The sequence below is a fragment of the Cygnus olor genome, chromosome 1 (genome assembly GCF_009769625.2).
Source record: "Cygnus olor isolate bCygOlo1 chromosome 1, bCygOlo1.pri.v2, whole genome shotgun sequence".
Lineage (NCBI taxonomy): Eukaryota > Metazoa > Chordata > Aves > Anseriformes > Anatidae > Cygnus > Cygnus olor.
This window is the reverse complement of record NC_049169.1, coordinates 207,783,586-207,809,130: the sequence shown is the minus strand read 5'-3', so window position 1 is coordinate 207,809,130 and position 25,545 is coordinate 207,783,586. Positions and strand designations below refer to the sequence as shown.

Below are 25,545 nucleotides of genomic sequence, written 5' to 3'. Positions count from 1 at the left end.
GTGGATGTTTTAGGGAGTTTTCTGCTTTGCAGGCTTTCTTCTGATTTTTGTCCCGGATTTGTTTTGATTTATTGGACACTTAAGGATGGAAGGTATTGGATTAGATGGTCCTTTGGCCTGACCTCGTCTGGCATCTCGCATCAGGAGAGAAACGGTAAAATAAAAGAGGTTTGACAGTGGAGCACAAGTGGAATCAAGGGAGAATACTTCAGGGTAAACAGTTCTTTAATTACAGCCTAGAGGTAGTGCGCGGAGGCGAGACTGCACCAGCTTCTGCTTGTACCTCTGCTCTCTGCGGCTGGACCTGGTGCTGTCCCCGAGTTCCTCAGCTCTGCTGTGGGTGGACCTGATCTCGCTGAGAAGCTGCTGAAGCTGCAGTCTGGCTCTGTCGGTGTCTTTGGGATGATGAATGAGCTCTGTTTCTTGCGCTGGGCGGACCGGTTAAAATTTCCATAGCACGACAGCAAAAAGCAGAGGAGGATTTTTCTTAACGAAGCTGCTTTAATCACTTTAATACAGCATTTCTGTTTTAAGAGCTCAGACTGACATATCTAAAAATACCCTTCTTGATTACTGGTTCGTACAGATCATTTTAAGTTAAGTATGAGCATCCTTGTTTCAGGGCTTCGTCTTAAATAACAACCTAAAAATGGTTTTCATGCATTCATAATTCAGTATATTGTTCTTAGCAGTGCTTTTTTCGTCACGATGCCTTGGGTTGTTTTTACCAGAGCTGGACTAGTACGTTCGCCGATCCTTGAGCATTCGATCCTTGAGTTCCAGTGACTTTTAAGTTTTGGGTCTCAAGTACCAACAAATCAGAAGGTCTTGGAGCTGAGACTTCCCCTAGGTGCTGCCCTGCCAGCTGCTTTGAGTTGAGGGCGTTATTACGGAAATACTTCCAGCGAAGATTTTGGGGGGAGCTTATCTGGGAGAGAAAGCTGTGTCGCTGGGGTTTGTTCTTTAATCAAATCACAAAGGGATCTTGCAGATTCGGGGATTATGCTATTACCGTCGCTGTGATGGGAAGCTTTCTTCATCTTCCTCTGCCTCATTTGTCCTCGTAGAAAGCTGGAGCTTTGTTAACGGGACCTGCCACTGAGAACTTGGAGAGGTTAAGTCTAGATTTTTGGCTTTACAGTGAAGAGGCTGGATAGATCGGTGACTTTTGAGATTTTTTTTTGCTTTACAGATGTTTCTTCTTATTGACTGTGATTTGAAAGTGCTAAACAACAACTAGTAGGAATTCAAATTAGGAGGAACTCAGACCTAAGTGTGACTTTTTTGGAAGAATCCTTGGACCAGACGCGACTCCCCGATATAAGAGGCAAACCCTAAAGCAGAAGTACCACGTTCCCAAGTTCTTTTTCCTTTGCAGGTCACTCCTGAGCGTTGCCTGAGCTCTTTGCAGCCCCCGCCTGGTGACAAAGGACCTGGTAATGCCGCGTTGGTGGCGTGCTGTCCCTAACGGGTCTCCTCCATCCCTGGCTCCCGTGAGAGTCTCCCCGGGGACTCGTTACCGCGTGTAGCGCCGCGCTGCTTGCAGTGCTGCCAGCGGTAGCCGACAGCAGGTATTCCACAGGCTCTGGCACCGAGGAATTACCGGTACCCACTATTAATCAATGTCATTAGCGGTGCCTGGTGCTGGACGCACGAACCTCCGGCACACGAGGCTCCATCAGCAGAAGAATCGAATGAACGACCATCAAGAATCAGATGGACAACCTTGAGATCTCTCCAGTAACTGCTGGCAGATCAGAGTTGCTGGAGCTCTGAGATCAGCGTATCGATCCCGTCTCGCAGATGAATGCTCGGCCTGAAATGAGTGCCAGGCAGTGGCTCAAGGCTTCCAGACAAAGAGTATTGATCAGGGCGACTCAATTAGCTGCTGAAGGCTTGGAGTTTGGGCCCCCGTCGTTAGCGGCAATTTCACGGATAGAAACTTCACAAGTTCCCATCTTTTAACTCAATTATGGCTCTTGGACGCTTCGGTGGTAGCCAGCGCTGATTCAGTTGCTGGTTTAGAAGGATGCCCGTCTTTGGGCATCTGCTTGTCTCTGTAATGAAAAAGGGATCAAACCTCTCTTTTTAGGAGCTTCTTATTTTTGTGTAGCAGAATAAAAGCTTTCTTCCTGTCTTGTGGGATATTAAACCATTGCAGTTTATCAAAATTAAGGCAGATTAACGCTTCCACTTACTGCTTTGTCCAGCAAAAAACTTCCCTCCCCGGGAAGAAGCACCCCACAGGCTGTGTTTTTTCGGGTCTAACGATTTAGGGGATGGGTTAGGGAGGCAGCTGGTGAGAAAGTCCAGTGCAGGAGCCGCCAGTCATCTCTCGGTCCACACTTTTCTGGAGCTGGTGTAGCTGAGGAGAAACCTGCGAGCAAGTCAGAGAGCCCCGAGCTTAACCATTGCCGGCGGAGTTGGCTGCCTTTCCGTCGATCCGTGCACGTAAGCGGCGGTGCCTGAGCCGCGGCGGTGTGATTGGGAGCTGGCTCGTGAGCACTTTCTGCTCCTTACATCAAAAGCTTAAAGGAGCAGAAAACTCCCCTAATGAAACCCACGGTGCTGCTGTTGGGCAGCCGCTTGGAAAAGTTCCCGGGATTGACGTTCAGCGCCGGGACAAACGGGGTTTTTGGTTAATCACTTATTTTCTTGGCTTCTCGGCGCTTCAAAAGGTTCTCGGATGCCTCGTGTCTAAATTCCTGCGGCGGAATGAATGACATCCGACAGCTCTGCGTGCCGAGGAGCAGAGAATGCGCTGCCCAGCTGAATAGCTGGTTTCAGACTTTAATTACTTGGACTTTTGAAAGCGTGCGCCTTTCCTGGTAGGGCTTCGGACTCGCCTTTTAGCTGGTAAGGTCTTCATGTCCCAAAGGAGAAGAGGCTGGAGGACGACCTACTTGTATCACTAAGGTGCTCCTCTGCTCTCCATCGCCTTCTGGTCATTCTGTGTAATCCGTGCAGGCTGAGGTTTCTTGCCAAAAAAGCTCTTTCTCAGCTCCTGAGCCGTTCTGAGTTTTTTCTTATTTCCTGTAACGGAGCTTTAAGTGCAGGCGGCGGAAGCTCCCTCTGCTCCACCAGAGCCCTGCACGAGGGCAAACCTCCTGCGCCGCTCTCCTTCCCCACCTTTATTCCCCCAGAGACAACGTTAACGCTTTTTTTTTTTCTTGTCCCAGCAGCATACCAGAAATATTTTGGCTTAAAGGCTGTTGTCTGCTACTGCGCCGCTGACTGAATGCTGCCCTGGACGTGTTTGCGTCTTGAAACTTTTCCAAGAGATTAAATTAACCCAGCAGCACTTAACGAAACGAGGCTGAAGGCTTGGGTGTCTGCTTTGGTTATAACCCCCAGACTGCCTGCCCAGTTGTTTGCAGTCTGTGTTTTAGGCAGTCAGGTATTCTTGTCTGAGCCCTTTCCCCTTCTCTTTTCCTTTTCCCCTTTCTCTTTTCCCCTTTCCCTTTTCCCCCTTTCCCTTTTCCCCCTTTCCCTTTTTCCCCTTTCCCTTTTCCCCTTTCCCTTTTCCCCTTTCCCTTTCCCTTTCCCCCCCCGTCTAAGTACAATTAACACATCCGAGTATCCATTCTGCTCACGAAATGAGGTATTTTGGTGCCGACTAGCCCAGAGACCCGTGCTGTGCCTCTTTACAGGAGAAACGTGAGCGACCTAATTGCCAAGAGATTAATTCCTGTGCTTCCCTTCCCTATCCAAGCCTCTGAACAGGGCGTGTAGCGGCGTGCCTTCCGCAGGAGAGCGAGCACAGGCATCACCTGGGCGTGCAGGATACGGCAGAGGAGCACCGAGGCGGTGCACGCGGCCGGTTTTTGTGCAGCTGGGGATAGAGGCGAGGTGCCCCCGAGGAGCAGGAGCAGCCCTTTCGGAGGGGGGACATCTCCAGCCTGTCCCCGCTCTGGGCAAGGCGGCTGTTTATATAACCCAAACTCGCGAATTTCGGAAGAGAAGCCGCGCCGACTTCTCGTGTTAATTATAGATGCGGTGGGACTTGTGGGCTTTCACTTCTGCCAGGGATATTTTAAGCAAGGTGTGTTGCGTTTTTTTTTTTTATTTTTTAAAGGAGGAACGGTGATGCTTCAGTACTCGGGGTGGAATTAAAGCCGCGAGCAGGTGGTGGTCACACTGATGGGGCTGCTGACGTGCTACGTCAAGACCCCCGCTCCGTTTGGGGGAGAAATGTCTTAGAGCTGGAGCACATTGAGAAACTCAATCCAAACGCTGGCTGAAGCAGTTACTGAAACACGAGCAAGCCAAGCTGCACCCCGTTTTCCTCCTCTCTTTGTGAGATGGGTGAAGGTCGGGGAAGAAGCTCAAGGAGCTCGTAGGCACCCCTCTCAGATTCTATTTTCTAGACCAGGCTCCCTTCAAGACATCTCAGTGTATGGTGGGAAGGCAGATGACTCGCTGGAAGATTTAAAAACGAAAAAGGGATTTACCAAAACAAACCCTTTTGTGGGTTTGATTGCATCCCCTTACACCCCAAAGAACTCAATTTATCCGGCCGCCTCGGTGGCCGGGTGAGGAAGAGCCAGCTTGTTTGTGGTGCTGCAAAGCCAGCACTAGGATTTATACTAAGTGCTGCAGTGGGAAGGTGTGGGATTTTCTCATCTTTTTCCTCGTGGGTTCTTGCTGTGGCTGGGTCTGGGGTGAAACCTTGCAGCCCGTGGCTGTTTGTCCTGCAGCAGCTTGTGCTGTTGTTCGTCGCAGGGCAAGGTTGAGCGCTGGGTTCAGGAATCCTGCCTGTCTGAGACGCGTTGCTTCCGAAAACCTCGTGGAAGGGAGTTTGCTCTGTTTGCGAAGGCGGCTTTTTAACTGGGGGGGGGGGGGAAACGTGGTTGTGCCTACGGAGCTGAATGTGCTGAGAATTCACGGACGAATTCAAGTTCTGACCTGGGAGCCTTTTCTCCAAGGTTGTCTGCTGGATCCCTGGTGGTTTAGCTCCCCTGCAGCTGACGGAAGATTGGAGGTGGATTAAAATGCTGCTCGAGTGTGATAACTTTTCAAGTTTTTGCATGATGATTTTTTTTAAACAACAACTTTGGCTTAAATTCTCTTACTCTTAATGGTCCCTGCCACCCTTCCCGAGAGCATACACCCCTGTAGGGGGACTGTACAAGACAACACAACCTTTTTATCCGTACCTGGGATGTTGGCTGGCCAGCACAACCCACACAGCTCCCCCTGCTCCTCTCAGCTGCCTGGGAGACGGCAAATCCCAGCTGCAAGGAGGCCAATAGAAAACAACGGGAAGGATTTGTTCTTGAGGAAATCCGTTTCCTAAATGACCTACCTGCAATTAAGAGTCTTTAAACACATTGAGCTGAGGCAGCTTCAGGTGTTCTGCATATCTGGGCAAAGGTGGGATGGATTAAGGAGATGTCTGTTGGGTGTGGGTGAGGTTTTATCCCAGCTCCGCTGTGCCGTTGGCCTTGCAAAGCGTGGAAAACAACTGTTGTGATGATGGTTGTTCTGAAATGAACCTCCGGTTACTTGGTTTTTAAGAAAAGTGGGATTACGAGGTAGTCTGATACCCGCCTGGAATGCTCTGGAAGTGTTTTTAACTATATATATGTGTGTGTATATGTATATATATGCATATATACATATATATATGCACGTACATACACATAAACACACAGCTTATGTAGATCCTGGTTATGAAATGAGCAGCTTGACAGTTCTACACACCTGAGATTTAACCTGGCCGAGCAGATCTGCAATTAGAGGAGTTGCAGCATTGCAAATGGCTGGGTTTTTTGGCTGCCAGGTGTGCCCGCAGCTGCTGCAGTGCCACCTTCTGAGTGCAGCGCTGCTGGCTTCCTGAATCTGCAAAGCCTGGCCTGGCGCCACGTGGATTTACCAGCTGCAGCTGTGGCTGGGGTGGATAATGGCAGCTTTAACAGCAGATCAACCTGCTTGTGCAAAAAGGAGTCGCGGACGCCTCGTCGGAGGAAGGGTGAAGTTAATGGAGCGGTGAGGATTGCAGGCGTCGTGGGCAGATGGGAAGGAAGCCTCTCAGGAGTGTTGCGAGAGCCAAGCTTTTTCAGAAAAACGTGCACGTTAGCGGATTTGCAGTTTTAAAGTCAAATAACTGCTTTTTCGTTTATAGGAGGTTTAATTGCACTAAACAGATCTGCGGGACTCTGCGTAAAACTCAGCCCGAAACCATTTTAAAACCACTCGCTTAAAGCCTGCGCTGAAATAGCTCCTTGAATCTGTGTTTTCTTCTCTTCTTGTAGTGGGGAAGACTTCCTTGATCACCAGGTTCATGTATGACAGCTTTGACAACACCTACCAGGTAAGTCAATTCACGTTATTGCCTGCTCTGAGGCCCCTCCATCGCGAGAGGAATCCATTTGAGTGCAGTGGATAATAGTTAGTGCTCTGACCAAACTGTTAGCTGTTAAATCTGTAAGCTTTATATTTTAATAACCTTTCAGAATGGCATTTCAATGTTGGATTCTGCTCGAATAGCTTATCTGCTGCTTGCAGCGGGATGAGCTGGGCTTTGGAAGGCCTCTTAGGCCTCTTAGGTGTACCTCAGTGAAAGCAGCTGTGAAGTCCACCCATTTTTTTCACTATTTTCTACCAGACCATCACAGATCTAATGCCTCTGCGGGGAAAATGTAACGGGTACCCTACCCTTCAAACGAATAGGCAGAAGGCTGAACTGCAAGAGGTGGTGCAGTGGGGTGAGCAGGGACTTGAGGAGCAGAGAGCACTGGGCTGTAGGGCTCGGTGTGTTTTAGGACGCCATTTTATGCTGTCTGCTGAAACAAAGACCACAGAACTGGCTGTTAGGCACTCATTCCCTGCCCCCCCTCCAATTCTGTGACTGTTTACTATGCGTGTTTATTACTTAAACCAGGTTGGGGTTGCAATGCTGAGGCTGGAGCAGTGGTTGTCTCTTCCAGTTGGCCCTGCAGCCCCGTTGCTATTTAAGGTTTGGTGACAAGTCTCTTCAAGTTGATGCAAGTTGAATTCCAGAGGAGCAATTTTTGTCACCCGCTCCCAAATTTTATAGCTTGCCACCTTTCCAGGCTCATCCTAAAAGTACTTTAGTTTCATAAACTAAAGACTTTAGTTTCATAAACTAAAGTGGGTCTTCTCCAAGCAGAAGCTTGCTTCATGGCTTGATTGCACTTGGTGATGTTCCATATTTGCTAAACTGAGAAAATCTGTTCCCTGACGGATGTGAAGGATTTTTTAGGGAGGTGGGAGGAGAAGGTAATGGGAAAAAGGCACAAAAAAGCTGTGTCTCTTTTGTTACTTAGTGTCTACCCGAGTATCTCTTGATTAAATCTCTTTACCCATTAATGATTTCCTTCCTGCCTCCTCAGTAATTCCTCACTGCTGCTGCTAGGCAAGTTGGGCAGAGTGAGATGTAAGTTCTCACTTAACGACAGGAAAAGCAAAGCTTCTGTGGTGTAGGAGGGCAAGAGTACACATCATTGCTCCCAAGGGAGCAAACATCCTTTCAAATTCTACCCACTGTAATTACATGGACATGTGAATGCAGTTCTTTTATTTAATCTGTGTTTTTTTTTTTTTTTCCCACAGTATTTTTCTTTCAGGTCTACTCCTTTTCTCTGCGGAGCTTGCGTCCTAGTTCTTTCTTGAAGAGGTTTGACCCTCTGTGCTTTATGATAATATTGTAGTCTCCGTGGGAAGCTGGTCTGACATAATATACTAAATGATTGCAAAATGAGCGAGTGGGACTTAAAACAGTGAGAAATCTTGAGGGTTTACCAAACAGCTTCAATTTTGCTGTCACTGGTGTGCGCTTATTTTGCGTGTTAACGTACTTGGGATAGCGTCATTCATCCAAAGACCTCTGTTCTACTGGAGTCATGACCGAGGTAGGGAAATATGTCCTATTTTGATAGAGCTGGGAGAAGGAATGAGTCATAAGAATGGAAGTAATTCAGCCAAAATCACGTCATGTTAGTGTCACCTCGATGCCCAGGATTTTATAGAGACCTCTCAAAGCTAAGTACTCAACCGATAACGTGTATGGAAAACTGTACGTGGTTAACTGCAGCTGTAGGTTAGCTGATGGATGATTTGCTCTTTCTGGACATTTCTGATAAATTTTGAATGCGTGTTTTCCGAAAGCTGCCACAACCTATCATTTGAACAAGGCTTTTTGTGTTCAGCTGGTAAAAATAGCAAGCTGCCGTTTAATGAATTCTGTGCTGTACATTGCTTTCCTTTTCACTTGCTGCTAGATAAAAGGAGTTCAGCTGTTGCCCATATAGCTTATTAATAAGCTGTTTTTATGAAAGCAGCGTTGGTGAATGAACCAAGAACTCGCTGTACTGTGTTGAGCCCAAACGCCTGGAATAAAATCGTGCCATTGGTGTTTTCTGTATTACCAGGAGAGATTCTTCTCCGCGGACGTGCTGGGAGAGGTTTTCCTTGTTCTGTGGCACTGTGTGCGATGCATAATGAAAGACCGGCGTTGGCAAACACGATGACTCCGTGTTATGCAAGAGGAAAATTAGAAGCCACGCTTCCCTTTAGCTTCAGCCTCTTGGAGGAAAGGAGGGGAGGATGCTGCTGAGTTGGAGCGCTGGCCTGTGACTGGGCCTGGTTCTTGCTGTGCCTCAGGCTTCTCGCGTAGTCTTGGCTCATTCTGCGTCAGCAAGTGTAGTCTATAAAATGGTGTCCTTCTTAGACAGTAGGGATGTGAGGATAGCTGGATTAAACACTGTTCTGATGCCCATCCACAGTGTGGCCCACCTGAGCGTCTGTGTTGGGCTTGTAGTCTTTAGGTTTCCAGTTGGGCCTCGCAGTACCTCTCATCCATGGAGAGCATGCTTAATTATTGTTTGTCCTGTGTACACAGCCTTTCACAAGTGGATTAAACCCGCCTCTTAATTAGGGTAGCTACCTTCATTTCACAGAACCATTTGTGACAACGGTTTTATGTCCGTGTATTTTGTCCTGTCAGGAAGCAGTCTTTTTCTCCACTCATACATTGCACAGCTCTTCCTTACAACCGATCTGGGAAGATTCCCCAAGCTTTTCTCCTCCTTTTTGTCAGGACTGTGACAAAACGTCTGTTAGTAGCTTACCTATTTTAGTACAAGTCTGGGGTGGGGAGTGCCTGACTCCTCTCCTTGCCATCTGCTCCTGGTTCTTCTCCGTATCCTTGTGAGACGCTCAGAACAGTACAGGTGGACAAACACATCTGGCTCTCAGTTGTGTAATTCTTAAATGCAATTATTAAATGTAATTTAATATTAATAAATCTCATGTAATTCTTAGAGCTGGTAGGGGCTTAGAAACAAGAGCTTTGTCGCAGCCTGGAAGTGAGGGACCTGCCAGCCTGTTTTCTCAGCACGATCAGCGCAAATATTTTCATTGCCAGGATCTAAAGTAAGTGTTGAGCCTGGCCTTTCTGTCCCATCTCCCACGTTACGAGTGTTCACGTGCAGGAGTCTCGCTGGCCTGACGGAGCTGTGTAGCATTTCCAGCAGGCACACGGGGACTTGTTACGGCGGTGAGGAAGCTGCTGGGCGCGAGGAGGGCCGAGGTAGGGGATGAGGCAGGTTCAGGCCGTGCAGCTGATGTCCCAGCTCTTACTGAGAGCAGAGAAAATCCGAGTCTGGGAGCTCGTCAGCCACAACGGGATGGTGACTTGTGTGGTGTGAGATCCCAGGGGCTTTGTAGCTTTTCTTCTGTGAAGGCAAATCAAGTAGCCACAAGGGAAAACAGAAGCGTCTTTGAGGCAGTCGTAGAGGAGTACCCCTTCCCCAAACAATACAACACAGAAGCAGAAGGGAGGCATATTGCTCTGTTAGCCTTGTAAGGCTTCTCGTGTCCCATCTTTCAGTGCCATCTGTCTGAACTGGTAACGTCACGGCTCATGAGGACGGGTGAAAATCACTGGGTAGCCATGTCGGGACCCTCCAGGTTTTGTTGTTCCTGCCTGTGTCACTTCAAAACTGCTGTCCTGATCCAGCCAGGAAAGTTTGCTTTCAGATGTGTAAGGCTTAGTTGCAAGTGGAAATTCAGGTCTGTTTGCCCTCAAGCAGGCTGGCCGGCTCTATTCTTTATTCCTACCTCCTAAAATATCTGACAGAACACAGGGACTTAATTATGATAATATATAATGATGGCATAATAGAAGTCTAACAATATAAGGCATATACAGTAAAACAAACTCTCCGCTAGAAATTCCTGCTTCAACATGGGAGGGGGGGGAAGTCAAATCTTTTTGTCTTAGCTGACACTTGTCTATTATTATTATTTTTTTTAATCAATTTATTTGGATTAGCTTTTAGGCTCTACTGATGTTGCTGAGGGTGCAGCTGCTTGAGGCGCTCGGTGTCCTGCTAAATCCTGGGCACTCCTTTAGCCTCAGCTCAGTTGTTTCCCTGATGCAAATGAACCCTTAGAGCTCGGATTTGCTCGATGCAGCCATGAAATATGGGGAGAAGATATTTAAAAAGCAGCTCTTGAAAGCACTTAGTAGTGCTTTCCTCTTTTCTTTCTCTTAAACACATTTGGATGTTCTACGCGAAGCTCCCACTAGCGTCTAGCAGCTCGGATGCAGTCGTGCTGCAGTGAGCTGTAGGATTAGCTGAACATTATTAGAGAATTGTTGGGGTGTGTGCATGCATGTGCTCTTGTGCTGCTGCAGATGTGAAGCTGCCCACCTTAGCCTTGATGAAAAAGGCTTGAAGTGAAGGTACGTGGTTCAGCTGATGGACGCTAGAATACTTGCACAGGAATCCTTGCTGATCCCCATATGATTGTGTGGATTAAGTTGTCAGATAAATTAAGGTTAAGGTTAACAACTTCTTGTGTTTACGATACTGTGCCAGTTATGGATATTAAAGAAACTCCTAAACGAATCTTGGTGCAACATCCTGAAAGTAAGAAAACGTGTTTTTTTTTTGCAGATCCACTACAGTTGTGGCAGAAATGCTCGCTCCCCTGAAAACTGCTGCGGTTATTCTGGTAGTTCATTTGAAGGTTTTCTCTTTTTTTTTTTCTTTCCCTCCAGGCAACAATTGGCATTGACTTCTTATCGAAAACCATGTATTTGGAGGATCGAACAGTGAGTAAGATTTTCGTTGGCACTGCTCTGTGTACAGTAGGAACGAGGATCAGCATCTGCTGTGATTGTGCAGCACGCGGTTCTGAGATCGCTTGGAAGGACAAGCTTGAGCCTTCACCTCCCAGCTGCTTCCAGGCTGACAGGCGCTGTGCAGACAGCTCCCTTCCCTCGTTGGGGAAAGGAGAAATCGCCACGGGCTCGTCTGCGGAGGGCTCGGGAGTGCCAGTTTGCAAGTGGCAGAAGCTGCTCTGCTGTCTTCTTTTTTTCTGGAGAAAGCTTATGTGGCTGGTTTGCGTCATGGTGGGAGGTTGGAGAAGGGGGCCACACTTAACCCCTTCAGCTTTTGAAGGACACAGTACAGTTTGCCGAATGTTGCCAGTTTGTAGCTAGCTCATTAGTCCTTAACATGACTTATTTAAATAGGGAAAGGTTGCCCTCGGTAGTAACCCACAAATTATGCTTGTTACTTAGGTTGGTGCAACTCTAGTTCCTGAAATGAAATCACTGCTCTCTGGAAGAAAGTCTGTGGTTTAAAATTAGCTCAGATCCTTCATTAAGAAGTTCCCTTCATTAAGAAGTTCAGTTCAGCTGCTTGCAGAAGCGAGTTGAGCAGCGCTGCATAAGCTTACGGTTTTGTATAAACCCACAATGAATGTGATTGCATTATAAGTGCTTCAGTGATGAGAGATGGTCTTTCCGTAGCAAAACGACTCTTGCACATCTTTCCATACACGTTGCTTTTAGTATTTCTTGCCTTTTCTTTCAGAACCTTGCTGGTAAGAGACGTTAAACCTCATCTGTGCGCATGTTAATTTAAAATGTGGCTAAGGCTTAAATCCAGAATGTAACTAGCATTTTATCCTCCTTGAAAAATTCACGTTAGTAGCTTCTCCAGTGCTTTGACAGCAGCTGAAGGTTTTTCCTTTAGAAGTGTGGTGTGGGGCCGGATTCTTCCACCAGCAACCGTCCTCCAGGCTGCTGGAGAGTTACGTGCTCGAGTCCCGCGGGAGGATAGCAGCAGAGCATGAAAACCTTGTGTAGGCAGAACTGCAGGTGAATATTTGCCTTAGTTACCTTGTTGCTCCTTTCCCTTTGAAAGCTGAGCAATCCCATTTCTCCCCTTCTGGAAGGAAAACATTTTTGAAGAGAGAAGAGAGCAGAAAGGGAAGATAGGTGCACATATGCCAGTTTGGCTACTACAGGTGCTTGGGAGAGATTGCTGTAAAGGAGGAGACAGTTCGCAGCTGCTCCCAGTCCCCAGTCATCTCCTGCATGAGTTTATATTTTTCTTTAGCTTTTTCAAAAAGTGCGATTTATTTACTCTTTTATTTTTAGTGGCAGTTTGGCTTTTTTAATTTTCTCCCACCCACAGATCAGGTTGCAGCTGTGGGATACTGCGGGTCAGGAACGTTTCCGTAGCCTCATTCCCAGTTACATCCGTGACTCTGCTGCTGCTGTAGTAGTTTACGATATCACAAGTAGGTATATTGCACTGGGTTTGACCTTTTTTCTTATTTTTCTTGCTTGTTTGACTGATTTTGTTAGGTACGATTGCAATTATGGGACACAGCAGGTCAAGAACGGTTCAGGAGCTTGATTCCTAGCTACATTCGTGACTCCACTGTTGCAGTTGTTGTTTATGATATCACAAGTGAGTGGGGGGAATTCTGCATTTCTAATACTCTGCCCTTTCCATCCTTTAGCCTAGCTTTGCATGTCCTATCACAGCCATGTGCTTGTTCTTCATTCTGGCATGAAAAAAAGACGTTTTCTTTTATCGTAGTTAAATTTTAAGCTAGCCACCCAATCACTGCTGTCGTAACGTATGAACTGTCTCATAAATGCCCTCGTTTTGTAACCCTTTCCTATCACATCCTCCTGAAGCCTTGAGTCCTGGCTGGTCTTGTTGCACTTTTACCCCATTTCATCAGCTTTTCGATCACGGTATAACCTGTGATTTTTGGTCTCAAACACCTGACTCACGTTCGTAGATGTCTGAATTCTCAATTTAGACTTTGCACTGGTAGCCGTAGCTTGCTTCACTCCATCTGCCCCCCCCTCCCCACAAGGTTTGGGCATGGGCTGGGGGGAAAGTGCATTAACCTCACATTTTCATTTGAATCAATCACTTCCACGTTTTGCAATATGTGCGACTTACCCCTAAGCCCTTACCCTTTTAACAATCGCTCTTTCATTTCTTACTAAGGTACGTACATTTTTGTGAACTAAAATATTAGTGCTTTCTTCAACTCTTCTCCTTCTGTCCCTCCCCTCAGTCCAGAGACCCCTGATTTACTAGGTTTCAGTGTTTTCAAAGAGCAGAAATTTGGTGTAGAAGAATTAAACCTGTAGACATTTTCAGTTCTAAACCAGAACTGACGGAGAGCAATGGCCTAGATCTATACAAATGCAAAAGAGCTTGTCCTTTGATTTATAAATATTAGAAGATTATAGCAGGAATAGGGGCTTTACCTATAAAATCTTTAGTTGTTAAAAATAGCGCTTTCATTTGAGCTAAAATTGCAAGTTAGCTGTGAACCTCGGAGTTTTTTCTTACCGACCTAGCAAATTCAATATTACTGAGTAGTAAAGAGACAAATTAAGACACTGGCAAATGATCAAGTCTTGCCTGTCTGGCATGCAATATATTACGGTGCAGTAGAAGCCATTAAAAAAAATCAATTACTGTCGAGAACTGCTGCAGAGCCCCCATTTTCTAAGTGCTGAAAACTACTTAGGCGACTCAGATGCTCTTGGGTGGCTGACTGGCAAATGCTGAGCTCTGTGGCAGTTTTCCTTATGGGAAAAGGAAACATCTTTACAAACATGCTGTCTCGTTAGAGCAGGGTAGCTTCCTAAAATTACCTTCCCTCTTTTAAGGACGTATCATTAAGAAAAAGTTCCTGTGGACACGTTAAATTTCTGTTTCTTGTTCCATGCAAACGAACTATTTGGAACTCAGTGTTCAACAGTGCAGGAGTTGCTGGTAGGGTTTTATAACCCTGATATTTCCTAGGGAAAACCCTAAACCTAGCAAGTGAGAAGTGATTAAGCTGTACAAAACGCGTAGCTGGTATTAAATACCTTTGAGAGGCAGTGAAACCGTAGGAGCCTCTTGCTGTAGGTGCATAAGTCATGAGCAGTTTAGAACGAAGGGCACCATCGTGTTGATCTCTGTACAAAAATCTACACAAAATTTTTGTTCAGCTGAACAAAATGGGAACTGGTCTAAAAGAACAACGAGACTTCTCATTTTTGATGCTGTCAAATCCAAGTTATAGATCAACCCCGTTCGTTAGAGGTGAATTCCAAGCCAGGGAGCGAAGTTACTAGCCCATTTGAAGTTAATGCCAAAGCTTTCCTACACGTCAGCGTGGGGCACTTAGGGTTTCGCTTGCTGGTTCTTCATCACCTTATTATGCCAATTCCAGAGAATACGAAGCTTCTGTATGAGACTTTGAGATGTGTTAGCGGTGAAATGTGAAGAATATCTGCAGTGATAATCCTCTCCACTGTTCTCTGTTAGATGTAAACTCGTTCCAGCAAACAACAAAATGGATCGATGATGTCAGAACGGAAAGGGGCAGCGATGTCATCATCATGCTGGTGGGAAATAAAACAGATCTAGCAGATAAGAGGTACGGAGGAATAACTCATCTTTTGGATGCTTTTCTTAGCCTGATGTTATTTTCTCCAAGATGATTATTTTAAAAGGAACACTTCTATTTTCTTCCAAAATGCTCAAGTTTGTTTTAACTGTGCTGGAGGTGGCAGTGACTAGATAAATCCAGATCTTTAAACTCCTCTCTTTCAGGCAAGCCCAAGTTTGCAGCACAATGCTATGAATGAGTGAGAAACTGTGACCCAGTTGTTCAGGTGTCAGGAGAGAACAGGACGTTAAAAGCAACCTGCATCAGTGAATGAATAAGCTGAAGTGGTTACAAATACTCAGACTTAATAAATTTGCTCCGGTACAAGTGATAGGTGCAAGTAATCCTCCCATTTAAAAGTCTACAAGGTGTTTTCCTAAGTTGGCAGACTGAAATATTTTTATTAGAAGGTGTGCATCCTCAGCTTTAGCTGTGTACTCTGCTTATTCTGGGTTTATGGTACTGCTAACACGGAGTAAAAAGCCATAAAAATGTAAAACTAAAGCGTGAAATGAAAGTATTCTGTATTTGATTGGAATCCCTGTTTTCTCAGAATAGCTTGTGACCCTTCAGATTTATAAAATCTATTATATAAAATCTATACACATCCTATTAAAAACTGTTCTCTCTCTCTCACACTCACGCACACGCACAGATGCCTCATGATTTTTGTTTGGAAGCTCTTGAACCAAAGTTTTCTCCAGATTTTGCCGACTGCTTAACTGGGGGGACACCTGGGTGGGGGGAAAACAACAAAAGTTGTTTGATATGAGATGGTTGTGCTTGGTCCTCTGTTAAAGTAGTTCCGTAGCCTGCAAGTTGATGATTGTTATTGGGTATGAAAGTCTTTCAGTTGCTGCCTTTTCAAGCATAAAAGCACAGCTTCCTGGACAGGGACTTAAGGAGCCTCACTGGCCCTCTCAGCTGCTTTATTTTGGGAGCCAGGTGTGCCACTGAAGTTCATCTAATACGATGAAATGGTTATGCTAGTGCAGAGCTATGCTCAAAACGTGGCATCTGTGTGCAGGGAAAAGCATTAAATGCTTTGAGAACTGTAACGTAGGAGCCATCTCCTTGGGTTAAAGACAACAACCTAAATTCTCAAGGTGTCCGTCTGTTTTTTCTGATTCTGTGTTATCTTCCCCAGACAAGTGTCCATTGAGGAAGGAGAAAGAAAAGCCAAAGAGCTGAATGTAATGTTCATCGAAACTAGTGCAAAAGCAGGATACAACGTAAAACAGGTGAGTAACGTGGTGCCTGCATCCAGCCCTCGGACATCTTCCGTTAGCGCACCACTGTGGAAATAAGATCTGCTCCTAGACATCGGGAAGTCTTTGCATAGGGTGTTAGAGGGACATTTGGAGTTCATGCATAAAAAGCAAGATCTTGGAGTTAAATTGTTGGCTGAAGGCTCCCTGACCTTGCAGCAAATGACTTGGAGCTTCTTTCCTCTTAGAAAAGAGGAATTCGGAAGGAGCTTTGTGGGTACAGAATCATGCCTTCCCAAATTCTTGTTGATGCAGCCCCTAACGGTGTTCAGATTGAAGGGATTTAAGCACCAACCCAAACCTGCTCAGTGAATGACCGTGGGCAAACCAACGTAGGAGAAATGTGACGGATTGAAATGCTTCTACTGTATAGTGAGGCAGCGTAAACTGGTGTTCCTGCTCTGTTGGAAGGCACTGAAGGTTCGAGCAAATGTTCTTGGACGGCTTAAGCTATTTATTTTCGTTAGATGATGAGTTGCTTTTGAATTAGGGAAAGCAGTGAGATGTCTCGTGAGCTGATGCAACCGCAGTGCAACTCGGTTTTGTGCTGCGAGATGAGCTGCAGCTCTTCAAACTTCATCCAGCAGGTCAGAATTTAATCAGTTGCGCTAACGAAGATAAATCACCCGGCAATCTGTGAGCTGGTAAAAGCAGTAAACACTACACAACTGATCTGGTGTTTACATGCCAGGGTTTTTGTTTGGGCTTGTTAGTTATGTCAGCAAATATGCTTACTGGGAGTTCCTGAATACAGAGCCAGAGCCGTACATCCCTCCCGGCTCAGCGGGGTACTGCTTTTTCATTGATCTTGCAATTTCTCATACGGAGCCACGACCACTAAAGCATTTGGCAGCCGGCGTTATGGCAGGAGGAAATAACTACTGCAAGCTGCAGAAGGCTTTCACTCTTGGGTACCTCCACAGAGCGAGCACACGCACACGTGTGTGCATAGATAAATAAGTAAACAATATAAATATATGTCTTTTAGAATCATGGGTTCAGGTCGGAAGGGGGCCTTATTTTATACATGTAGCTACTCAAGTAGCTCGCGTACAGGAGTTTGTAAGGAGCTGCTAAAACAGGTTTATAAATTACTTTGAGTATATGTTATAGATGGGACTAAAGGGTCTGTTATTAAAGCGTCCCTTGACCTTGCGTATTAGTAGCAAAATTATTCCCTATGTAATGGAATAATTAGATGTGTTAACTCAGCGCTGCCTTTCCGTGCATTAGCGAGCATAAAAGGCGTTTGGTTCCAGGGTCCACCAATTATCATGCCACAGCACAAAGGCTGCCTTGTAATTAAGGCTTCGATTTCCTGCTGGAGCCCTTGGTGTTTACTCGGAGCGGGGCGTGCGTTTGGGAGCAGTTGCACTGAGAGGAATGGTGATGCTGCAGCTCTGCTCCCTCTTTTCTTGAGGGAGCTGCCGTGCACCTGCGACGTTCCCAGAAGCGTGTCCAAGCCTGTAAAAGGTAGCTTGGGGCGTTTTTTGGGGCCGGTTAACGCTGGTTGGGTTGGGGGCCTGATGATTTGAGACGCGAGGGGAAAAATCTAGTATGCCTGTAGTCCATCTTAGCATAAAATACTGTCGTTTAATAAAACGTGCGCTTTGTAAAGCCTCCACTGCCTTCCTTAAGGATGGTAGCTCCATTTAATACGTTACGAAGGAACCAACTTCACCTCCTTGCGTTTTGTGCTGAAGCCATTTAGGGATTGTGCTAATGAGCTTGTCAGAACATAAAGCCGTTTCGGTAGCTGGAGCCTCACTTGCACTCTCTCTAGAGAAAATTCGTCGTTGTATAACGGAGGTCTAGACAAATTGTGCCTCTGATTTTAATTGCCAGGTTACATGCTGTAAGGCTTCTTCAGTAAGGAAGTAGGCTTGGTAATTCAGCTTCAGCAAAAAAAAAGGTGTTGGTGGGTAACCTGGGGGTGAGTTCCCCCTATTAAATTGCAGATTTGGTGTGCAGAGATGCAGTTCTTGTTCTTCACTAACATCATCAAACAGTATTATCCAAAAAAACCCGGGGCTGCTGCATATCCCTGCATCATAATCCATATCGTGAAGCCTTGTCAGAATTGGACAGGAGGCAGATTTTAAGTGACTTTATCCTCTGTGCAAGATATCAAAACAAAAGTTGTGAGTACTTATTGGAAAAGAACTAAAAGTGGATTTTTCTTCTAAATTCCGATGGCTGTATTGCAGACACGGACTGATTTTTAGGAACTTCAGAGCTATTTTATACTGTAGAATATTTGAAACTTTCATTTTTATTAGTTTAATAAGCACTTATTGAAACAACTCTCAATGGATAAGGCTTAAACCGGTAATCTAGTTCTTTATTTTCTTTGCAGCTTCTCTGTTGAGTAGTCTGAAATTATTTTACTAACTTGCCAACGACTTCTTTTCCCAATGAAGCAGGAAAGTGTGGATACAGCTGCAGAATGGTACCATACCCATCTAAAATCTCCCATTAATAAGCTGAATGCAAGTTTGACTTCCCCATAACGTGATAATGTCGTTCCATAATACATCCTGATCCTGCAGAACAATTACTGTCCAAGTTAACTTTCATACGGGATTTTTAATTCGGGTCACATTATTTTGGAAGGAGTCCATATTTAATGAGACACGAATGTACAAATTACGATCGCTTCGTGCCGGATAGCAAATATTCATGTAAAGGTGAAGCTTGGACCAGTGACAAGTCATCGGTTTGTCCACTAGGTTATGGGTTAGGATTTAGCAATTACCGTGCAGTTGTCATACTAGATATGACTGAGATATGAACTGTTTTTTTCCTTCCATGCAAAGCTCTTGTCTGTCAGTATTGAAACGTCTCAGGCTGCTGAGGGAAGCACTGACAACCTACCCGGACAGCCCAGAAAACTCAATAAGATGTTTTTTTTTTTTTCCCAGTGCCCTCTCTTCCCAGCACAACGTCTGTCTCCTGGCCCTAGATGCTGTGCCCGGCTTCGAAGGCAGTGAACTGCAGAGCTGTGGTTCATGCAGGAGGTTTGGGATGGAGTTGGATCCCCAGTCCTCCGTTGTTTCTTTTGAATTTTTATCCCTTTCACGTCAGGGTTTTGGGTTCTCTGCAGTGTTGGATGTGTACATCTTGATGTTACCACCTCCAGATCTGTCTCATTTCGCTCTTGTGTGCCCCTTGGACGGCCCCCCACAGCCTCCTCGCTTCCCATCCTCTCCAGCACGTAGCTCTCTGTGAGTTCCAGCGTCACCTGTGTGCCTGAGTCCCGGAGACATCACTTGCAGCCCAGCTGCCTTCTCTGCCCGATGCTGCCTGCAAGGTTTGCACATCAGCGTTTGCCCCACTATAAGGATAAAGAAGAAACTTAATTTCTTGTCCTGCTTGGGGAAAATAATGGCCGAGATTTTTTTTCACCTCCTTGGCTGTGGCACTGGTTTGCTGGCCTTCGTTCCGTACTTCTGACCGTGGGTGCTCCTTCTGGCTTCTCCTTCATCCTTTTCTGCAGGCAGGCAGCACTGAGGAGAGGGAAGGGTGCTGTACTACAGCTCTGAGCTCGCTGTAGCCATCCCACAGGTCCAGAATGGTTTTATTGCGTGCCCCTAGAAGGTGGGTTGCACCAACACGCATTTCAATGCCAGGATCTTCCACCAACAGAGAAATAAAGGGGCACATACTGAACATACTGCTGACAGGCTTTTTTAACTATTCCCCTGTGGGATGAGAGGAAACAGCTCGCTGTTGGTGCTGGGGGCCGAGGTGAGATGAGTGACCTCATGGTTTAGAGGCTCGGAGGCAGGTGTGCACGCAGCCTCTGCAGAGGAGTACAGAGGGTTTGCGACCTGTGCACGTGCCAGCTGAAGCCAGACACTGCAGGCTTTCAGTTTGTGCCTTCTCTGTCGTTTCTGTTCCCCGGGGGCTGCCCTGATGAGCTGCCGGAGCCAAGTCTCATCTCTTCTAGCTGTACCAGGCAGTAACGTGCTGCCCTCCTGTACTGCTGGACCTCTTAATGTACGGAGACCCCGAGCTCCTGTACACTTACTGCTCCTTCTGGCTGCAGGGAGCGGGTGTTGAAGGAAAAAGGAGAGGATGTACGGAGTGAAAATGGTGATATTACTGTCCTGGGGTTAAACAGATGCAATAGAGGGAAAAAAAAATTGGCTTTCGGATCCTCCGAGTTTCAGCTAGGAGAGTCCTAAGACTGAGGGGAAAAATAGCTAGCTTGCTGCGGTTAACACAGAGTTACTCCCCACTTCATTTTGTTTGTCAGCCCTGAACGAGCTTTAAAAGACGTTGAGATTCGTGCTCTGTCTCGGCAGCCTGTGTTTCGGGGAATCTTCTTGTTAGCCTGGGGACTTCATGCCCAGAATATGTCAGGGTTCGTTTTGCCGTCTCGTGGAAAAGAGAGCGGAGGGAGAGCCCTGGAGGCCTCCTTCCAGCAGTACCTGGCACGCTTCACGTTTCTTCTCAAAGAGCCCCAGTCTGAGTATGGTTTTTGGCAGGAGAGCTTTCTCACGGCTGAAGGACCGTGGCCCCACGAGTAACCCTTTTTTCACAGAGCTGGCTGCATCCAGCAGCTTGGCTCTTTCCCCTGTCCTTTGATTTTTGTCTGCTTGATGGGCACGAGTTATTCGGAGTTGCAGAGCTCTCCTTGGGGAATGAGAATTAGGGAAATACTTCGCTCGCTTTGCTCTGGGGAATAGGTTTCGTGTGGCTCGTAGCCTTTCAGACGGCTGCGCTTAACTCCTGCTGTGGGAAAAAAGTCCCAAATCCTCACCAAAACACGCGTTTTGTATGTTTATGTGTACACACACATGCACAAATGTGTATGCATGTGCACACCGCAGTATGTCTGTGTGTAGACGTGCCACTGCCTGTGACATTTTCCAGGGAGATAAGAGAGCTGGCGTGGGTCCTGAAGGTACTGCGGAGCAGTAAGGTCCCTAACTAGAAGGCAACTTTCTACCTGTCCTAAAGTTTCCCTAATTGGATTTGTTCGCATATGCTGTGGCTGATAAGCAGAAGGTTAATAAGAAAGAAAGTTGATTTTCTTAGTTGCCAAATTCCTCTTTTTAGCCAAATAATTTAGGGCGAGAAATGCAGCTAAAGGCATCAATTTTATTCCTGGTCTTAACGTTAAAAAAGGATTATTTTATTTCAAACAGCCTTTCTGTCAGCAGTTCTGTCTAAATGCGGTAATTCCAGTTGGTTCCCATCATCTCAGGGTTTTTTTAAAGCATCCTCCCCTTCCCTTCCATAAACCGCCTCCCTGATTTGCAGCCTTTGGTGCTGTGCGTTGTAAAAGGGGGAAAGGAATGGTGATGTCACCATTTAAAACGTGATTAAGACTCCTTTTTGCAGTGCTGTTTCCACCTAGGATTTTCCAAGCGTGTGCCAACAGCAGGGATACCTGAGATGTTGCGTTTCCTTCTGTCAGAGCAGAGATGTTCAGTGAGCGTCCTCTCTTAGGCCCAGGACCCTGCCAAACCTGCATATCCATCTTTAAAACGGATGGGGGGGACTCGCCCCCTGCCACCCCGCATCGAGAACTGGGTCAGAATTCCTCTTCAGGCTCTTCCGCAGGATAAGAACAAAAAAGTGCCGTAAGTTGTCCTGCTTTTGGCTGGGACGGAGGTGGTTTTCTGTGTTGTAGCTGGGATGGTGCTGTGTTTTGGGGTTAGGACGGAAAAGGCGGTGGCTTCGCTCTCTCCCTCTGACATATCCCTCCCACAGCTGCTCTGCGTTGGAGGGGCAGGAGATTGAACACAACTTCCCCCGCAGAGCTAGATGCCCAGATGATGATCACAAGGCCGTTTCCCTTCATAAAAATGAACTTGAAATCGCTAAATATCAAATATTTGGGGAGCAGATATCATTTTAGGGACAGAGCTCAGTAAAGGAGGAGAGTCAGAGCCTTCTGTACCCGAACGTGGTAGAGTTGGGAGGTTTGTCCAAGACCATTGAAGACAAAGCATTGAGATTGCCAAGTGTTGTGGATTCAAATATAATGCTAAAACTTTAAGGCTTCCAAGGGAAGATGAGATGGAATCTAAATTACTTCTTGACCGTCTTCGATGAGAGGGGGGGAAAAAACATAAAAAACTATAGTGAATGGTCTAGTTCCGTGCCGAGTGAACAGAAAACCTTCTGAAAAGTCACAAAGCTGAGGGTGGCAGAGCTCTGCCAGTTACCTGGTTGGAACGGCGAGGAGAAATAGTGCTGACCACGGGGGTGCGATGGGAGGTCGCTCTGAAAGTCTGCAGCGTCTTTCTTCCCCTTTGTTTCATTCTTAAACCCAAAGAGATCGCGTCTGGCTGGTTTTGAAGCGTCCTGGAAAATAGGTCACGCTGCTTCTTCCAACAGAGCTAGGAGTGCTGCTGAGACGGGGAAAGCAGAGCCGAGCAGATAACGTGATGGGAAGCGTCGAACCACTCGACGGGACTTCTTGGTACAAGGATGACAGTTAGGTCCCTGTCTGCCTGCGTTAATTTAATTCTGACCACGAGGTCCTCGTTGCCTCTGAGCTTTTTGGGTGGTTGGGCATCCCTGCTGGCTGTTCAGCGTGGAGGGGTTCCACGGTTCAGCACCTGGAATTTTGACACACCTTCATTATTTTCTCGTTGATGTAGGAGGAAATGATGTGTGGTTTTGCCTGAATTCTTCAGCGAGGCTGGGTGGCTCAGGGTAATGGCTCAGACACTGAGGTGAGAACGCTGAGCTTTGAAATCGTTAGCTAAAACCAGCAAAATAAATCAAGCGTTGGCTTCGGCAGACCCATACCCTGGGCTCAGTCTCAATTTCGGTGCATTGCTGCTGGTGAAAAAGGAGCGAGGATGCTGGAGACTGTTTCCAAAGCAGTTTCGAGGGAGATGATGGGAATCACAAAGTGCTTTGCCTCTTCCTACCTGCCAGCTTTGTCCTCTGCTCACGTAGGAACCTCTTCGGTCAGTGGTGAGGAGCGGTGACAGCACAGGTCAGACCCCGATGAGCACAGCGTGTCTGCGGAGATCGCGGCCACAGAGATCTGGGGGTTTGTTCGTGATTAATTTGTGCAGTACTCGTCGAGCCAGGAGGGTTTTCCGAACATCTTCCCAGCGTCATTTGGGCACTCGGGGCCAAATTGGCACGAAGCGCGTGGGCAGAGGTCCCCACACCTGTAACACGAACGGACCGACGGGGGCTGGCTCGGTTTTCTGTGGAAAGTGGGTCACTGGGAGCGAGTGGTGTAGCTTCGCGTCATTGAGATGACGGGAGATAAGGTCGATTGAACACGTTAAGGCTGACGTCTGACCCGTGCCGAGCTTTTGGGGAGTCCTGCGCTGCCTTCGGGCTCGCACCGGGCTGATTTTAAGACACCGATAACATCCGGGTTTGTGCTGAGCACGGCGTGGGATCAGCCCTCAGCTCGGGCTGATCTCCAAAGGCAAAAAACAATTAAATTATCATTCGGTAACCCCGGGGAACATCAGGGGAGCTGTGTAGCCATCCGTCCATCCAGTTCTCCCCTCCGTGCTGCCCACACGCTCACCAGGGCACGTGGAAACGAGAGCACTGCTGTTGAGGCTCGTGCAGTTCCCATCCGTTGAACGTGGCAGCCTCTCAGGGAAACCTCACTTGGGTGAAGGACAGTCCCCAGCTCTGCTGTTCCTGGGCAGAAAACAGAGTGTTGTGGGCTCAGGGGATCTACGTGAACTTCTATTTATTGGGCAGAGCCTGTCCAGAGGGCTGGATAGATGCCATCTGAGAGAATCCCTAGGTCTGAGCCTCGCTCCACAAGAAGGGAAGGGGCAAAGTAAGGAAATTAGGAGAGGGAATTGGTTCTTCTCAGCCTACCTTTTATTTCAGCATCCTTCAAGCTGAATAAACCTGTGAAGTGTGGAGCTAGGCTTTGCTGGGGAACAGTGCTCATGGGGTGGATGAGTGCCTGACTCCTGTGGGGTTGCAGGAGCCCCTGACACCTGGTTTTGTTCTGTTTTATACCCACGCGTGGGCTGGACACACGGTAACGATGCAGAGGATGCCAAAAGTTGAAGGTGCTAGGAAAGGATAGGGCAAATTCCTGGAGAAAAAAAAAAAGATCTTTCCTCTGACTTTTGGGCCACGCGGTACACAGAGCCTGGAGGGTGACGTTTAGGGGTTGTCATTGCTCGTGTGCCCTGTTCTGGTGCTTTTGTAGGTGCCAGCTTGGCCACTGCTGGTGTAGATAATGCCCCGTGGAGGTCCGAAGGCTGAATTTCCAGCTGGTGTGGGGAAGCGTTGGGGTCCAAGTAAAGCCTGGGGCAAAGCCGAGCCCGAAATCCGGGGTTCCAAGCAGCAGAAATGCAGAGGTGCCGGAAGGTTTGCTGCTCGGAGGCAGCAACATTTCATCTCCAGTAACAACAAAACCGCGCTCTGCCGTTCCTGAGGAATAAAGGTTATGTTTGGTGTCAGGCATTTTGGTGCCAACAGCGCTCAGGGATGTATCGGATCATTGTTTGAACTGGATCAACCGGGGTGCACTCTTTAAAGTCCGATTGTTTTGATCTGTTCCCTGTGTATTTTTTTTTTGTTTGTTTTTTTACAGCTTTTCCGACGCGTGGCAGCTGCCTTGCCTGGAATGGAAAGCACACAAGACAAAAGTAGAGAAGACAGTATCCTTTATGCGCCCGTGCCCTTGTGGTGGCAAAGCGCCGCCAGGCGTCACCGCGGACGAGGAGAACGCGGGTCCTGAATGACAGGGGTGAAAGAGGAGGGAGCAATATCTGTCCTGCAGCCCTCAGGCAGCTTACGGACATCCCAAAAAGGGGGGCAACAAGGGCAAGTAGCCCCCGAGCTTTGATTAGAGGAATGAGGCTTGGTGAGATGGATGGCTGGGGCTGAGGGTAAGGGTGGAGGCTGCTGCGGTGAAGCAAAGGAAGCAGGGATGGTTAGGGGGAGGAGGAGGCGTGAAAATGAGGACAGCTGGATAAAGCTGAAGGGAGGAGAACGGGAAGGTGCAGAGGGATGCAGCCCAAAAGGATTATTTGTGTAGTGTTTGAACAGGCTGGGTGTGGAGGAGCTGGTACGAAGAGGCTCACAGAGATGGAGTGGGGTGGCTGTGGTTGCTCGCTGGAGCTCTGAAGGTGAAAGGAATTTCTGCTAATCGAGCCTCTCCGCTCGCCTGGCTACCCACTTCTGCTGTCTCTGGTGAAAGGAGGTGATGGAGGAGCCAGAGGGATGCAGCAGGGGTGGGAGGTGAAGGGACAAAGGGGGTGAAATCACGGCGGGTGCTCCCAGGGGGGAGCGAAGGGGTTGCATTAAACCTCGTGGGAGTTGGTGAGGTGCCAGAAGTGAGCTGGAGAGGAACTTCCCCAGGGTTTTCAGGTTTATTTACAGCAAGGATCAATCATATCGCTGGTAAGTGGAGGAGGGATGGTGTTTCGGAGGAAGAACGCTGCGGGATCTGTAAGAGAGGACAAATTCAGGGCTGGAACTCCATCTGTAGGGCGTCTCACAGCAGAGGGGGAGATCTGGGAGGCCGCGGACCGCAGCTGCTAAGGCACAAGCTCTGTGTCATGTGGTTCTGATGAGCAAAACT

General features: G+C 47.3%; 1 protein-coding gene across 2 annotated transcripts in view; it reads left to right on the top strand.

The window, feature by feature from the left end:
• The window catches only part of RAB6A (RAB6A, member RAS oncogene family), a 58,761-nt gene that overhangs the window by 29,154 nt on the left and 4,062 nt on the right, over positions 1-25,545 (top strand). The window contains exons 2-7 of one of the 2 annotated variants that reach the window (XM_040544663.1): positions 6,255-6,313; positions 11,030-11,083; positions 12,456-12,561; positions 14,610-14,721; positions 15,881-15,974; positions 24,553-24,619. In XM_040544663.1, the coding sequence (XP_040400597.1) occupies positions 6,255-6,313; positions 11,030-11,083; positions 12,456-12,561; positions 14,610-14,721; positions 15,881-15,974; positions 24,553-24,619 (492 nt within the window). Of the gene's footprint in view, positions 1-6,254; positions 6,314-11,029; positions 11,084-12,455; positions 12,562-12,628; positions 12,735-14,609; positions 14,722-15,880; positions 15,975-24,552; positions 24,620-25,545 lie in introns of both variants that reach the window. The other variant, XM_040544664.1, reaches the window with a different exon arrangement.